Source organism: Helianthus annuus, chromosome 6 (assembly GCF_002127325.2).
Source record: "Helianthus annuus cultivar XRQ/B chromosome 6, HanXRQr2.0-SUNRISE, whole genome shotgun sequence".
Taxonomy (NCBI): Eukaryota; Viridiplantae; Streptophyta; class Magnoliopsida; order Asterales; family Asteraceae; genus Helianthus; species Helianthus annuus.
In genome coordinates this window covers 37645877-37661694 of record NC_035438.2, presented here as the reverse complement: position 1 = coordinate 37661694, position 15818 = coordinate 37645877, and the positions used below count along the sequence as shown (strand labels likewise).

At 36.4% G+C, this 15818-nt stretch overlaps 1 protein-coding gene and 2 long non-coding RNA genes across 4 annotated transcripts; 2 read left to right on the top strand and 1 right to left on the bottom strand.

Annotated features, from left to right (window-relative positions):
• Positions 1-3953: 3953 nt before the first annotated feature.
• On the top strand, positions 3954-4441 carry LOC118479766. The gene is made up of 2 exons (XR_004860532.1): positions 3954-4200; positions 4288-4441. It is a non-coding gene; the product is annotated as an uncharacterized LOC118479766 (long non-coding RNA).
• A 344-nt stretch (positions 4442-4785) lies between these two features.
• Positions 4786-6405, bottom strand: LOC110865145. Of its 2 annotated transcripts, XR_004860531.1 has the most exons (4): positions 5694-6404; positions 5516-5607; positions 5240-5443; positions 4786-5140 (listed from the first exon to the last, which is right to left on the bottom strand). It is a non-coding gene; the product is annotated as an uncharacterized LOC110865145 (long non-coding RNA). The 2 variants fall into 2 exon arrangements; XR_004860530.1 differs by having other exon boundaries at positions 5516-6405.
• Positions 6406-9388: 2983 nt separating this feature from the next.
• Positions 9389-11224, top strand: LOC110865144 (berberine bridge enzyme-like 8). Its single transcript, XM_022114360.2, has one exon. It carries the CDS (start codon positions 9426-9428, stop codon positions 11052-11054), a length of 1629 nt encoding a protein of 542 aa, XP_021970052.1. The 5' UTR covers positions 9389-9425; the 3' UTR covers positions 11055-11224.
• Positions 11225-15818: the final 4594 nt, after the last annotated feature.

Sequence of the window (15818 nt, the reverse complement as noted above, 5' to 3'; positions counted from 1 at the left end):
CTTAAGATATGGAGACATTACCTGTATGGTACCAAGTGCACTATCTACACCGATCACAGGAGTCTCGAGCATATCTTCAAACAGAAGGAATTGAACATGCGACAACGTGATGGGTCGAGTTATTGAATGATTACGAATGTGCCATCAAGTACCATCTGGGCAAGGAAAATGTTGTGGCCAACGCCCTCAGTCGAAAAGATACTGCGCCTAGATGCGTACGAGCATTACAACATACCATCCAGTCTAGTCTTCCTGCACAGATACGAGATGCTCAGGTAGAAGCATTGAAACCAGAAAACGTCAGGGCTGAAGCCTTACGCGGCTCAAGGCAACGGTTAGAACAAAAGGAAGATGGCGCCTATTACGTAACAGGACACATTTGGCTCCCATTTTATGGCAACTTACGCGAACTTGTAATGGATGAAGCACATAAGTCTCGCTACTCAGTACATCCAGGTTTGGATAAGATGTACCACGACCTCAGAACTACGTATTGGTGGCCTAGCATGAAAGCTCACATAGCAACTTACGTTAGCAAGTGTTTGACCTGTGCGAGAGTCAATACGGAATATCAGAAACCATCAGGCCTACTCCAACAACCAAAGATACCACAATGGAAATGGGAGGAAATTTCCATGGATTTTGTTACTAGCCTGCCTAGATCTCAACGTGGGAACGATACTATTTGGGTGATCGTGGATCATCTCACTAAGTCTGCGCACTTTTTGGCTATTAAGGAAATAGACAAGTTCTCTACCTTAGCAGACATTTACTTAAAAGAAGTGGTTTCGAGGCACGGGGTACCAACCTCTATTATTTCCGATCGTGATGCACGTTTTACTTCTGAACTGTGGCAAGCGATGCACAAATCTTTTGGCTCACGATTAGACATGAGCACAGCTTATCACCCTCAGACGGATGGGCAGTCTGAGCGCACTATCCAGACTCTAGAAGACATGCTTCGGGCATGTGTTATCGACTTCAGCAACGGCTGGGAAAAACATCTCCCGTTAGTGGAGTTTTCGTATAACAACAGTTACCACACCAGCATTCAAGCCGCTCCATTTGAGGCATTGTACGGGCGTAAATGCCGATCACCTCTTTGTTGGGCAAAGGTAGGTGATAGTCAGATCACGGGTCCAGAACTTGTAATAGACGCAACGGAAAGAATTGCTCAGATACGACAACGAATGGCGGCAGCTCGTGACCGTCAGAAAAGCTATGCTGATAAGCGCAGGAAACAACTCGAGTTCCAGGTTGGGGATCGAGTGCTACTCAAAGACTCACCATGGAAAGGTGTAGTTCGTAGGCAAACTCAATCCGCGAAATGTCGGACCATTCGAAATCATTGAGAAAATAGGCAAGGTGGCCTACAAACTGAACCTACCAGCAGAACTCGGTGGAGTTCACAACGTTTTTCACGTGTCAAATCTGAAGAAGTGTCTGTCAGATGAGACCCTCATAGTTCCTTTAAAGGAGCTCACGATCGACGATCAGTTGCGATTCGTCGAGGAACCATTTGAAATCACGGACCGAGACGTTAAGGTCCTCAAGCACACCAGAATACCTCTTGTTCGAGTTCGTTGGAACTCCCATCGTGGCCCAGAGTTTACCTGGGAACGAGAAGATCAGATGAAACTCAAGTATCCCCAGTTGTTCAAGAACAATGCAGCCACTGCTGAGGCTGAAGCTACTACAGAATTTCGGGACGAAATTCCAAATCATCGGGGGGATGATGTGACACCCAAGGAAAACTAGTAAACTAAGCAACACAACTAGCTTCCTTAGTAACCGCATGCTAAATTTCGGGACAAAATTTCTTTCAAGTTGGGGATAATGTGACAACTCGAGTTTCCAAGATTCTATCTTCGCATTAATTGCACGTTAACTGTTTAGTTGTTTGCTTGTTTGCCTTGTAATTGTACACGTTGGACTGTATATTGAGAAGTTTGTTTGATGTGTTATCTATGTAATGTGATTAAGGTGTTTAACATGAAACCTGTTTGAAAAACTTACACCATTTATACCTTGTGTGACCTTGACGAAACAGAAGTGTTTGGTCATCAACACTCCGACGAAACGGAGAGTTGTTTCGTCACAGACATCTCGACAAAACGGTGATGTGTTTCGTCATCCTCTCCACGATGAAACAAGTCGTTTCGCCAAGGGCCCAGTACACTTATGTGCGTATAACTTACACGGAACGATTCCACTTGTGACACTTTAACAGAATTGAAAAACCTAGAACCTCTCCACTCTCCTGCGGCAGCCATCACCCCTTACCATCATCCCTTTAGGAGATTCTTGTGTTCCATCTTAACCGGTTAGTCTCATTCATTGATTCAATCTACTTGTAACCTTATGTGTAAATAGATATTATAGTAAAACAATGATCTCTGAATGGTTTTGATTATAATGGTTTTGACTATGATTGATGTTATTCTTGAGAGTTGGACGATTCGGTTGTATATGGTTGGATTGATTTTGTTCACTGTCCATGATTTGATTTGATGTTCTATCAAAAACCATTCAGATTTGATCGAATGTTATGAATGATATGGTTTGTGCCCACTGTTCATAATCGATGTCGATAGTTATGAGATTCAGATGACATGTAGCATATTGTTATGGCATGATTAGGGTTTATGCTAGATGTTGTGTGCCCTGATGAATGAGTATGAACGATGTCGGTATGATTTCATGATTTCCGTATGATGACGGCTGTTAGGGTTTCTGTGTGTAACTGATATGTGACGTAACTGACATCTTGGACGAAACGCAAATCACGACGAAACAGGGGGTGTTTCGCCGAGAGTAAACACGACGAAACGGAGGGTGTTTCGCCGAAGGGATCACGACGAAACAGAGGGTGTTTCGCAAAGGGTTGTACGACGAAAACAAGTGTGTTTCGTCAAGAGGGTAAACTGCACAGTAACTTGGTTAGGTCTGTTAAGAGTTAACTGGGTTAGTTAACTGTTATTGATGATGACTTGCATGAACTTGTACAACTGATAAATGCTATGTGTTAGTGATTACTTGTATGCACGTGATGATCTTGACTGCTAGTCGAACTTTGTGAATGTCAACTGATTATGTATACGTGCGTACTATAGGCCTTGATTGATTAATTGTGAGCACATACTTTAGCATACCGAGCAAACCAAGGTGAGTTCACACTCTTTCCAATGCATGGGATTCCCAAGGGTTGGGAATGGGTAAATGAACTAAACGGTAATTACGACCATCTTCCGTGGGTAGGATGCCAAGTATACACACTGGACCAAACCTCTATCATGAAGTCCCTCATTTATATCGACTTAATCGCCGAGGCCTATGGCGAGCGGGTCTTTAGTTAATAGCACTATTAGGTTTAACAAACCTCACACCGTGTCGTTCGAACTGGCGTGTACTAATGGACTATGGGCAAAGGGTCAATGCTGATAGACATTGACTTAGGGCACCTCTTACATTTTCATAGCAGTCGATACACACGGTCTAGTAACACATGGGAAGCCCCCACTAATCTTCGCACACATGTCTGGGAGACCGCGATACGAATTAATACGATCCATGGTTTACGAAACGAGCATATGATTTATGAAACAAATACTATAACTAAACAACCAACTGTGAACTCGCTCAACTTTGTTGTTGGCTCGTTGTTACATGCCTTGCAGGTCGTTAGGTACTCATGGAGCTTGCACAGGGAGGCGCGGCCGTTGTGGGACATGGCAGTGTGCGCCATGCTAAAAACGTTACTTTATTTCATACTTCATACTTACATTGGGTTTTACAATTATGCTTCCGCTAAACACTTAACTACGTTTTTGATTTTGTGTGGTTGAATTTTACTTATTACTTGTTATGTTCAATATGATTGGTGGCTTGATCCTGGTCATGTCACGCCTCCAGGCGGTGATACTCCGCATGTGGATTTTGGGGGTGTGACAACCACCCTACACCAACCCACCACACCTCTCTCTCTTTCTCAAGAACACCACTGGTTGAACCACCACCACCATGAACGAGGTGGAATGGCTCAAAACCAGCAATGACGAGCGCTCTATGTAGACCTAACTGCTGACCCAACAATGGCGGCTAGGGTTCCGGTCAAATTCCGGCTTACTCCAATGACTAGTTATTACTTTCCATGTGTTAGATTCGACTAGATCGGCGATGGTAGGGACTGGATATCGACAAGTAAGATGAGGCATTAACCCTTTGTTTACGTTTCTCCGGTGAACAATGTTATTTTCGACATCTGATAACTGTATCCGGCGATTGCAGGTAGGTACTATTTGTGTGAGGATCAGTTTTGGATGTTTGAGTTTATGATATTTTGTTTCTAAAAATTGATAGTGAGGACCAGTTTTGGATGTTTGAGTTTATGATTTTTTGTTTCTGAAAATTGAAAGTGAAGATTAATTTAGGTATTTGAGTTTATAATTTTCTGCTTTTGAAAATTGATAATAGTTGGAAAGGAATCACAAAGTCAATTCTGGAACTCATTTTAGGTGATGCAGTTTATCTTCTTTTGAAAATTGATAATAGTTGGAAAGGAATCTTAAAGTCAATTTAGGAACTCATTTGCAGTTTATCAATTTATGTAGGCGCATAAATGACTAATTTGCCCCTGAGAAAAAAGACAAAATAGCAGGATTTTATAAGGAAATATGACCTGATTTCACTTTTGGACTAAAATGGCAATAAAATTGAAACCACAGGGACCCCGATGCAAAAAGTTTGAGTTTTGGACTAAAGTGGCAAAAGTGAACAAACCTCAGGGACTAAAATGGCAGTTTACTCTTCTAATTAATTACAAAAAAAGTTAACAGTACATCTCAAAATTAGCCACTTTTTCAGACCTCTATGGCCATGTCAGAAGAATTTCATGTATACAGCAATGAGATACACGAATTTTTGGTAGTGTATCTACTTTAACTCTAGTATATGCATTTACTTGCCTATGCCTATACACAAATAAATATTATACATACGCGTATCTATATATGAATAACTATACATACTATATCAAGGTTGTGCATCTTGTTGTTATCTAGCGCGATCAATAACGCCCTTTGGTATGCATCTCGTCTTCTACATAATTGTTTTGTTGCATTAATGCCTAACACAAAATCCCCTACAAAAATTCAAAGGAAAATATATGTAAAAACAATTTTTTTAAAATCAAAATCCCAATTCCATTACGAAATCCACCATGGTTGTTGTTAGTTCTTACCAGCAGTCGAGTTGCCTCCTGCTCGACCGAAACTTGAAACTTCTTCCCTTGTGATGTTGTGGTTTTCTTGAGCCTTATCCGAACATCTTCTTCGTAAAAACTTAATCACTTAAACTGCTTCTTCGGCCCAATTCCGTTGTTTCATAACAATCACCAGATCCTTTAGTGCGCTATCAACGCCCTTTCCTCATCCTTCTCAACCAACTACACAACCAATCATCAATCCAATAAAATCTTCAAAAACCAAAATTTAAATCTGCATATTTATAATAATACCTAAACATTTTTTGCTTTAACATAAGGGGAATCCATTTTCAAATGAAGCAGGACGATATCTTGATTGTTTCAACTTAATATGGTGATTGCTGCTGCAAATTCAATTGTAACAACAATGACTCGGTGATTCAGCTGTAACTATGTAACAATTTTTGAACATATTTGGTACACTAAATACCTTATGCTATTATAGCTCAAGTAATTGTTAACCAGGTATGGGCATGAGAGATCAAGGGAACATACACAGTTCTACAAAATAATACAAATACAGCACCTGCAAGTGTTTTGAGTTTGCAAATTTATTCGGTATATCAAAGTAATCAAATGTAGTAACTAATTTCTAAAAAAGAGTAGAAGAAAGGGGTTCCACCATCTGAGTCAATCAACCACCACAGTGGTCACCATCAATCGCTATCGTAGTAACTGCCAAACCTCAAGTCTTTTTACTGGAAAACGTACCTTCACCATAGTTGACCAGAGGATTCATCTGCTGGAATCCTAACAACCCCCAGACTGACTTGTGACGGAACCCACCACCGTTGTTGGGCCTTTTCTTTATCCACCACGTACCATCTTCATCGCCCGAACACCATCATCGTTGATAAGTCTTCATGTCTGGACAACTTCTTAATACATGGGGTGGCTGGAAAAGGAAAAGGTCATTGAAGGAGGAACAAATGAATTAAAGAATCTGATAATCGAATTGAAGAAGGATCAATTGAGTTGGATAACTGACAACAAAATTGAAGGAGTAGTGATTTGATTGAAGAAGAAGAAGATGAATCGTACAAAATTAAATGGGATAGGGCGGTGAGGGTTGGGGTAGGCAACTGATGGATGATGTTGAGAGTGAGAGGGGAGGGGCAAGATGGGAAGAAAAGCTTAAAAAAAATGGATTTGTTCTAGAGTCTTTTCACATGCCATTTTAAATTTAAACTTGATACAATTCATTGGTTTCATAGCTTTTATGGAGTTTAATATGTTTTAACTTTCTGTTCATATTTTTTTAGTTAAATTTAGAAAACTTCATAACATCTCATATTTGTTTCAATATCCAAATTCATGCAATTCATTACTATGTAGTTATTTTGTCCACTTTTCAAAACATTTTATCACCAATTTTTCTTCTATGACAGTCTTTTAAACAATTATATAAACTAACAATTTTGAAATTGAAAGCAATTTGACTGACATTTATAAGTAAAATATATAAACAAAATGAACATATGGATTAGCATTATCTAAAGTTAAACCACTTACAAGAACACTAATAATTGATAGATCACAAATATATAAAATTTGATAAAAAAAAAACCTCACATCAACTCTTACTTTTTAAATTGCAAAATCATGTGCATTCATTCTAATTTGTGGAAATTACTATAAATTTAATCAATAATCAATTAAGTTAGACTCTTCACATGTTACATTAACATTATAGGTTACAAAAGTGCCAAAATCTCTAAAATACCCCTAAAGTGTCTTAAATTTTGGACAATGGGCAAGTTTAGCCTCTCTAAAATAGCTTGCCTCTTTTGTACATATTGCTTGAAGATGTGTACACAATGTAAAATTACCATAAGGGTAGAAAATCTAGTTTTCTTAATAAGATGGTATAGATATAGATATTATGAACATATATATTATTGATTAGTTTAATTTGTATACTAAAAAAATTTTAGATTTTCTCAATGAACGAATAACAAAATATTCTAAATTAGTATTAGCGATAAAAACAGCTAGATTAAATTATAGTATTGCAATTGCAAATGTACCGTATTAAAAATATCATAAATATTAATTATATAGTTTTTCTTTTTTCAAATATTTATGAGAATAGTATTTTGTTCTTTAATTTAATTATAATATTAGTTAAATATAATAATTAGTTCTACAATAATTCTAACGGGTATCTAATATTATAATTAATAACCGTAATGTATTTTTTAAGATGTGTTATGAATTATATTAATTTATTAATCATTTTATTTATATAAATATTAAATATAAATCTCTTCATCATAATATATATCATGAACATAGATATTATATATTATTGATTAGTTTTATTTGTATACTCAAAATATTTTAGATTTTCTCAATGAACGAATCATAAAATATTCTAAATTAGTATTAGCGATAAAAACAATTATTATAAATTATATTATTGCAATTGCAAATGTAATATATTTAAACATTATAAATATTAATTATATAGTTTTTCTCTCTTCAAATATTTATGCGAATAGCATTCTCTCCTTTTATTTAATAATCATATTAGTTAAATATAACTAATATAATAATTTGTTCTACAATAATTCTAATGGGTATCTAATATTTTAATTAATAACCATAGTGAATCTTTTAAGATGTGTTATGAATTATATTAATATATTATATTGTATTGTAGGATTGTGTTATAAACAACTTCAATAAATGATGTAAAGATAATTAGGTTCTTATGTCCCTAATTTTGGTCATTCACGGGTTCGTTCAATCCAATCGGAGAACATCTCCACCTTTGCATTTAGGACTCTAATTTCCAAATCTAGTATCAAAATGCATATTAGGATTTCAAAATTTAATAAATAGTTAATCTCAACCTATCCATGTTCATCTAAATGACAATCTATAAAATCACCACTAATAACAATTTTAACTTTACCTAAGTATAGCGGTTTACCTTTATTATTAACATACCATAAAATACCATACGCTGCTATTGTTCTTCAATATTTCAAAAAAAAAAAAAAAAATCTGAATATTTTCAATACAAAGCCATACTTGATACTGACCAAGTTGTACGTAAAGTAAATGATCACCTACTTTCGTTACTTCCCGACAAAAAAAAAATAACTAAGTTATATAAATTGAAGTATGTATAAAAGTAATTCACTTGCGTAAATTTGTGCAGATATTGTAAAGTTACATGGTTTCTATATTTAGATCCATGTAATACACGTGCTTATAATCTAGTGTTATTTATAAATTAAAGTAGATTGTCACGTGGCATTAATTGAAATCCTTTATTATTATTATTTAGTTTTGTAGTTTTCGGACAAGATTGTCACGTGGCATTGATTGAAATACTTTATTATTATTATTATTATTATTATTATTATTATTATTATTATTATTATTATTATTATTATTATTATTTAGTTTTGTATTTTTCTGGTGTTACACCTATGATAGACATGAGCAGGATGATTTTCTCGTATTCTTCCAAGTAATTGTCTTGAGGTTTGAAAAAATCAGCCATGTGAACAACTGTGTTTGAATTTTGAAATCCCTCTACGGCTCTAGATATTTGCTATTCTAAACTTCAACTTCCAGAACACCACATGGTTTCTTGCAGATCAAAGGAACCAAAGAGTTGAGTTTATGATCGCAAATCTAAGTTTTTTTCTCCTTGACAGAAGTAAAGTCAGTAATCATTAAGTGCACATATGAAGGTTTGTAGAGATCAGATACAATAGAAAAAACAAACGATAGCTAAAAAACAATTGTCATAAACGAATGGGCCCTGGCGGCTAAACACACAGGGCTGAAAACAAACTTGCAAGTTGGTTGAATTTGTTCAAAAAAGCACGCTGAAAGTGACTAATATTCGAATCTAGTCCTGACCGCTGCCTAGTGCCTAATTACAAAAGGAGAAAAAAAAATTATCAAGAAGATACAGAAAACTATTTGCGCGTTGTGACTTGAATTTGTTCATTTAATTTATGGCTGTTTCGGTGTGAACTTAAGTCAAAGGCTAGATGTCTTTTTTGATCAAAAAGGTTGTTTTAGTAATTTCCCAGGAAAAAAACATCCCACTTTCCCCCCCTTTTTCGTCCCAATCGCCTTCGGGTTCATTATATATAAATCGGCGCATTACGTGCTAATAGACTCACTAAACCCACAAAACATGAATAACTCTCGTTCAGTGTTCCTCTTAGTTCTCGCTCTTTCATTTTGTGTTTCATTTGGAGCATTGTCTTCCATTTTCGATGTTACTTCAACTTCCGAAGATTTCATAACTTGTCTCCAATCCAATTCCAACAATGTCACCACCATCTCTCAACTCGTTTTCACCCCGGCCAACACTTCTTACATACCCATTTGGCAAGCTGCAGCCGACCCTATTCGGTTCAACAAATCCTACATTCCGAAACCATCAGTCATTGTTACTCCCACCGATGAAACACAGATCCAAACCGCTCTTTTATGCGCCAAGAAACACGGATATGAGTTTAGGATCCGAGACGGTGGTCATGACTTCGAGGGCAACTCATACACCGCGAACGCTCCGTTCGTCATGCTTGATCTCGTCAACATGAGGGCTATAGAGATCAACGTCGAAAACCGGACCGCATTGGTCCAGGGTGGCGCTTTGCTTGGTGAGCTCTACTACACTATTTCTCAGAAAACGGACACCTTGTATTTTCCTGCTGGTATTTGGGCCGGTGTGGGTGTTAGCGGGTTTTTGAGCGGTGGTGGGTATGGAAACCTGTTGAGGAAATACGGGCTTGGTGCCGATAATGTTTTGGATATTCGTTTCATGGATGTTAATGGAAACATTCTTGATAGGAAATCGATGGGCGAAGATTTGTTTTGGGCGCTTCGTGGCGGTGGTGCTTCCAGTTTCGGAATTGTTCTCCAGTGGAAGCTCAATTTGGTTCCGGTGCCTGAAAGAGTTACTCTTTTCAGTGTGAGTTATACTCTGGAGCAAGGGGCGACGGACATTTTCCATAAATATCAATACGTGTTACCGAAATTTGATCGTGATTTACTCATCAGAGTTCAGCTTAACACCGAGTATATAGGCAACACCACTCAGAAAACCGTACGAATATTGTTTCACGGTATTTATCAAGGCAATATTGACACACTGCTTCCGTTGTTGAACCAAAGTTTCCCAGAGCTCAATGTGACACGAGAAGTCTGCCAAGAAGTACGAATGGTCCAGACTACCCTTGAGTTTGGAGGCTTTAACATCTCTACCCCGACATCGGTTCTAGCGAACCGATCAGCAATCCCCAAGTTGAGCTTCAAAGGAAAATCAGACTATGTCCGAACTCCAATTCCCAAAAGCGGGCTAAGAAAGCTCTGGAGAAAGATGTTTGAAAACGACAACTCACAGACTCTCTTCATGTACACATTTGGTGGGAAGATGGAGGAGTACTCAGATACAGCAATTCCGTATCCCCATAGAGCTGGGGTGTTGTACCAAGTGTTCAAGAGGGTGGACTTCGTGGATCAGCCTTCGGACAAGACCTTGATATCACTCAGACGGTTAGCTTGGCTCCGAAGCTTTGATAAGACTTTGGAGCCGTACGTGACAAGTAACCCGAGGGAGGCGTATATGAACTACAATGATCTTGATTTGGGTTTTGATAGTGCTACATATGAAGAAGCAAGTGAATGGGGAGAAAGGTATTGGAAAAGGGAGAACTTTAAGAAGTTGATCCGAATCAAGGCTAAAGTTGATCCGGAAAATTTCTTTAGACACCCACAAAGTATACCGGTTTTCTCAAGACCTCTCTCAGATATGTGAAGCTAACACTTTGGATGGTGTTCTTTTTCTTGAATATATTGGTAATAATTATTAATTAAGAGTCAAAAGTCGATTACTTTTGTGTTTGGTGCCTTGTGTACCAATTATTTAAACTTTTTTTGTTTTCATAAACTTTTAATCAAAGCTATTATGTACTTAAGTTTGGAATATATTCTTTTTTATAACATAGGAGTGGTATTTTTGCGTGCTTCGCTATGGGCTTTTGTTTTTTATCGGTCTGGTTCGTTACATTATCAATACGACACCGGCGGCACTCGACATAGAAATCGCTGCTAATCAACACGTTTTTACATGGATTGAAAACCAATAAAAACGAATACTGCTACTGGTACTAGTGTTGTTTGGTCGGTATTGTTTCGTTACAATACCGGTATCGTACAGACACTCGATATAGCTTACGATATCAAAAAATACTTTATTGCGAATATTACCTTGTGTTTATTGAATTTTATACCGCCAGGTCATGAATTCTATAAAAACGAATATGGTACCGCTACCGATGTTGTTTGGTCGTTATATATTCGGTTTGTGATGTTAAAAAAATAACTATATATGACTCGTTTGAATACTGATGTTATTTGGTCGGTATATGTTCGGTTTGTGATGATAAAAAAATCAACTATACATGACCTGTTCGAGATGAAAGAAATACTATCAAATCGTACATAATAATAGGCATATGATGATGCTAATAATAAAAAACTATACCAATTTTGTTGTCCATATAGTAGAAAATCATTAAAAGTTTAAATTAAAGAAAATATTTCAAGTTAAAAATAAATATAATAATAATCTATTGTAATATTAAAATTATAAAATATGTTGTAGTATTAAAATGATAAAAGTATGAAAAAGGAGAAACTATATATATATATATATATATATATATATATATATATATATATATAGGGAGCCGCTAAAATAAGAACCACCCCCAGTTGTAAGAACTGCGAGAACCACTCTCCACCAATCATATTCAGCCAACAAAAGGGGTATTTTGGTCTTTTACCCTAAATATCAAATCATTCATCTCTCTCTTCATTTAACCTCACTGACATTTTGTAAACCCTCTCTCCTCTCTCCTCTATAACTCTCAGATCTATATATCATCTTCTTTCAATGGATGAACGGTATTCCGGTCTTAATTTTGTAAACCCTCTCCCCTCTCTCCTCTAAACCCTCTCTCCTCTATAACTCTCTCTTCATTTTAAACTCACTGGACATTTTGTAAACTCACTGTCGGAGCTGGTATTCCGGTCACCCCCCCTCTTTCAATGGATGAACGGACCACCACCACCATCGTCTGGGTGGTGGTGGTGAGCGACGGGGAGTGGGAACGGCGGTGAGCGTCGAGAGTGGGAACGGCGGACCGGCGGACCAGAGTAGGAACGAAGAGAGAGACAGACAGAAGGAGAGAGAGGAACACAAGGGAGTGGGCCGACAGACCGGCGTCGTTTTAGCGGCGGCGCGGCAGCTCACATCGGCGGCGGTTGGAGGAGTTGGACGGTGGTGTTCCTCCGGTAGGGCTTGTGACACAAGAACCTTCTTTAGCATGTTCAAGCATACCGGGTTTGATCTGTTGATTTTCTTCATGGGTATCTCAAATAAATTGGGTTTGATCTGTTGATTATTGATATGTGGGTTTCATCCATTGATTTTTTGATCTGTTTTACTTTGGATATGTGGGTTTCGATGTGTGTTTGATCTGTTTTACTTTGGATATGTGGGTTTGATATTGATATGGAATCAACTGTTGATATGTTGATTCTATTTTGGTGGTGCTTTTGATGTGTGTTTGATCTGTTTTACTTTGGATATGTGGGTTTGATCTGTTTCGATGTGTGTTTGATCTGTTTTACTTTGGATATGTGGGTTTGATATTGATATGGAATCAACTGTTGATATGTGGGTTTTGATATTGATATGTTGAATGTGGTTCTTGTTTCGTTTTGAATGTTCAAATCGTTTGAATATGGTGCCTTTTTTGAATCGGCTGTGATGATGAAAAAAAACTGACGATGGCGCGGCAAGGACGGCGGAGGGTAGGGTTTTTGATCCTGCAACCCCACTTTTGCAGCCTCTTGATTATCGAATAATCTGAGCCAAACCCTGTTTTTTTTTCGAGATACCCTTTGTTTTTTTATGTTTGTTAAGTTTTTATAATTTTTTTTTGAGGCGTCGATGATGATAACAATATATCTGAGACACCTCCCGAGTTTACGGTTTCTGGGTGCATTCGTTTTTGCGTAAAAAAAAATTTTGTAAAAAAAAATGAACCGTAAACTTTTTTTAACGTAAAACGTAAAAACGTGAAGCGTAAAAAGTTTTACGTAAAACCTTTCACGTAAATCGTAAAAAGTCTTACGTTTTACGTAAAACGTAAAACGTTTTACGTTTTACGTTTTACGTAAAAAGTAAAAAGTTCTACATAAAACGTAAATTTTTTTATACTAAAACGAAAAAAACGTGAAGCGTAAAAAGTTTTACGTAAAACGTTTTACGTAAATCGTAAAAAGTCCTACGTAAAACGTAAAACGTAAAACGTTTTACGTTTTACGTAAAACGTAAAAAGTTCTACGTAAAACGTAATTTTTTTTTTACTAAAACGAAAAAAACGTTAACGTAAAAACCGTTAACGTAAAAAAAACCGTTAACGTAAAAAAACCGTTAACGTAAAAAACATGTAACGTAAAAAAACGTAAAACGTTTTACGTTTTACGTAAAACGTAAAACGTTTTACGTTTTACGTAAAACGTAAAAAGTAAAAAGTTCTACGTAAAACGTAATTTTTTTTATTAAAACGAAAAAAACGTTAACGTAAAAACGTTAACGTAAAAGACCGTTAACGTAAAAACCGTTAACGTAAAAAAACCGATAACGTAAAAAAACCGTTAACGTAAAAAACCTAAATTTAAAAATGTTAACGTAAAAAACGTTAACGTAAAAACCCGGTGCGTAAAATGTAAATAACGTTAACGTAAATTACCGGTGCGTAAAACGTAAGGGGTTTTACGTAAAATGTAAAAAGGTTTTTCGCAAAAACGTAAAAAGTTTTAAGAAAAAACGGTAAAACGGGACGCCAAAAACCGGCGCGCAAAAAAATTCGGGTTGTTAAAAAAATCTTAATTCAAAGAAAGATTTTAATAAAAAAATACTTTTAAAAAAAATTTATTATACAAATCTGAATTTAAATTATTGTTTAACATAAAATTCTGTTTTTTTAATATAAAGTAATTAATGAATAAGACAAAAAGGCAATTAAATATAATATATATATAAAAGACAAAATAGTGTAATTTTACTATGCTACCCTTTTGGATTATAATATTAAAGACATAATAAGACAAAATCTATTTAATATTAATTTTAGTTACTTTAAATCTCATCCATCCATCTCCTTGATCTAAAGGCTAGAAAGTGGTTCTCTCAGTTCTTACAACTGGAGGTGATTCTCATTTTAGCGGTCCCCTATATATATATATATATATATATATATATATATATATATATATATATATATATATATATATATATATATATATATATATATATATATATATATATATATATATATATATATATATATTATGATCCATGATCACTTTACGATAATAATAGGTTCGTTTCATTACGTTATTTTAATTTTTAGAGTAAACTGCAATTTTACCCCCTGAGGTTTGGGGTGATTGGCACCCTTACCCCCCCTCCTAACGAAATAATTGCAATTTTAACCCCCTCCCCCAACGTTTGGTGTTATGTCGCAAGTTTACCCCCTGGGTCAATTTTGTTAACAGATCTGTTAACTGGAATGCGAAATGACTATAATGCCTTTCATATTACCCCCTGTGTTTTGTTCTATTCTGTAATATTACCCTCTGCCAGCACTGCCATCGCCATTCACCACCACAACCACCACTGCCACCTCCAGCCACCACCCTTTCTATTAGGTCCATACTTATATAATAGTGTAGGCCCCGCACCATTTTTCCTCACCTCCGGCCACCATCGACAACCACCACCAACTGTCCACCAACATCAAACCATTAATCAAATGAAAACCTGCAACAAAAAACATCAAATTCAAAAAACATCAAAAAACATCAAATTCAATTGAATCTTGTCACCAAAAAACATCAAAATATCAACCACAAATATTTTTCCAGAATCTTCTATTGCATTCAACACATCATGAACCCTAATTTCACAAAAAAATTACATTTCAATCCAACGATGAAGCTCTGTAGGATTCACAATGCCTGAAATCCGATCTCCACCATCCGTTTTCACCATTAACAAACTCGTAATCTGCTCATACCTCTCATTACCGCTAAACGCCGTCGTTTCAGACTGATCGGTACCGAATTTGTGCCCCAACACTGTTCCGTTCGTCAGAAACTCATATGCCATATAACCTGCTAGTAATTTGTTCGATGAAAACATCATATTCATCTCTGATGTAGGTTTCGTTGCTGCGGTGGTGGTTCTGGATGTATTCTCTTCTCTTTTTAATTGAATATTGTCACCAAAAAACATCAAATTCAATTCAAACTTGATTTAGAACAATCTTTGTCCAACTTTTAGTTCTCTTCTCAGATGAAACCCGCAATCAATCCCGTCGACAAAGAACTCATCAATCAGAACTCATCTCTGGTGTGTAATTTCGCTCCCGGTAATGTAAACGGTGATGAACGGTATTTAGGAGGTTGGGGTTTCAGGTTAGAAGGAGTTGGGGGGTTAGATTGC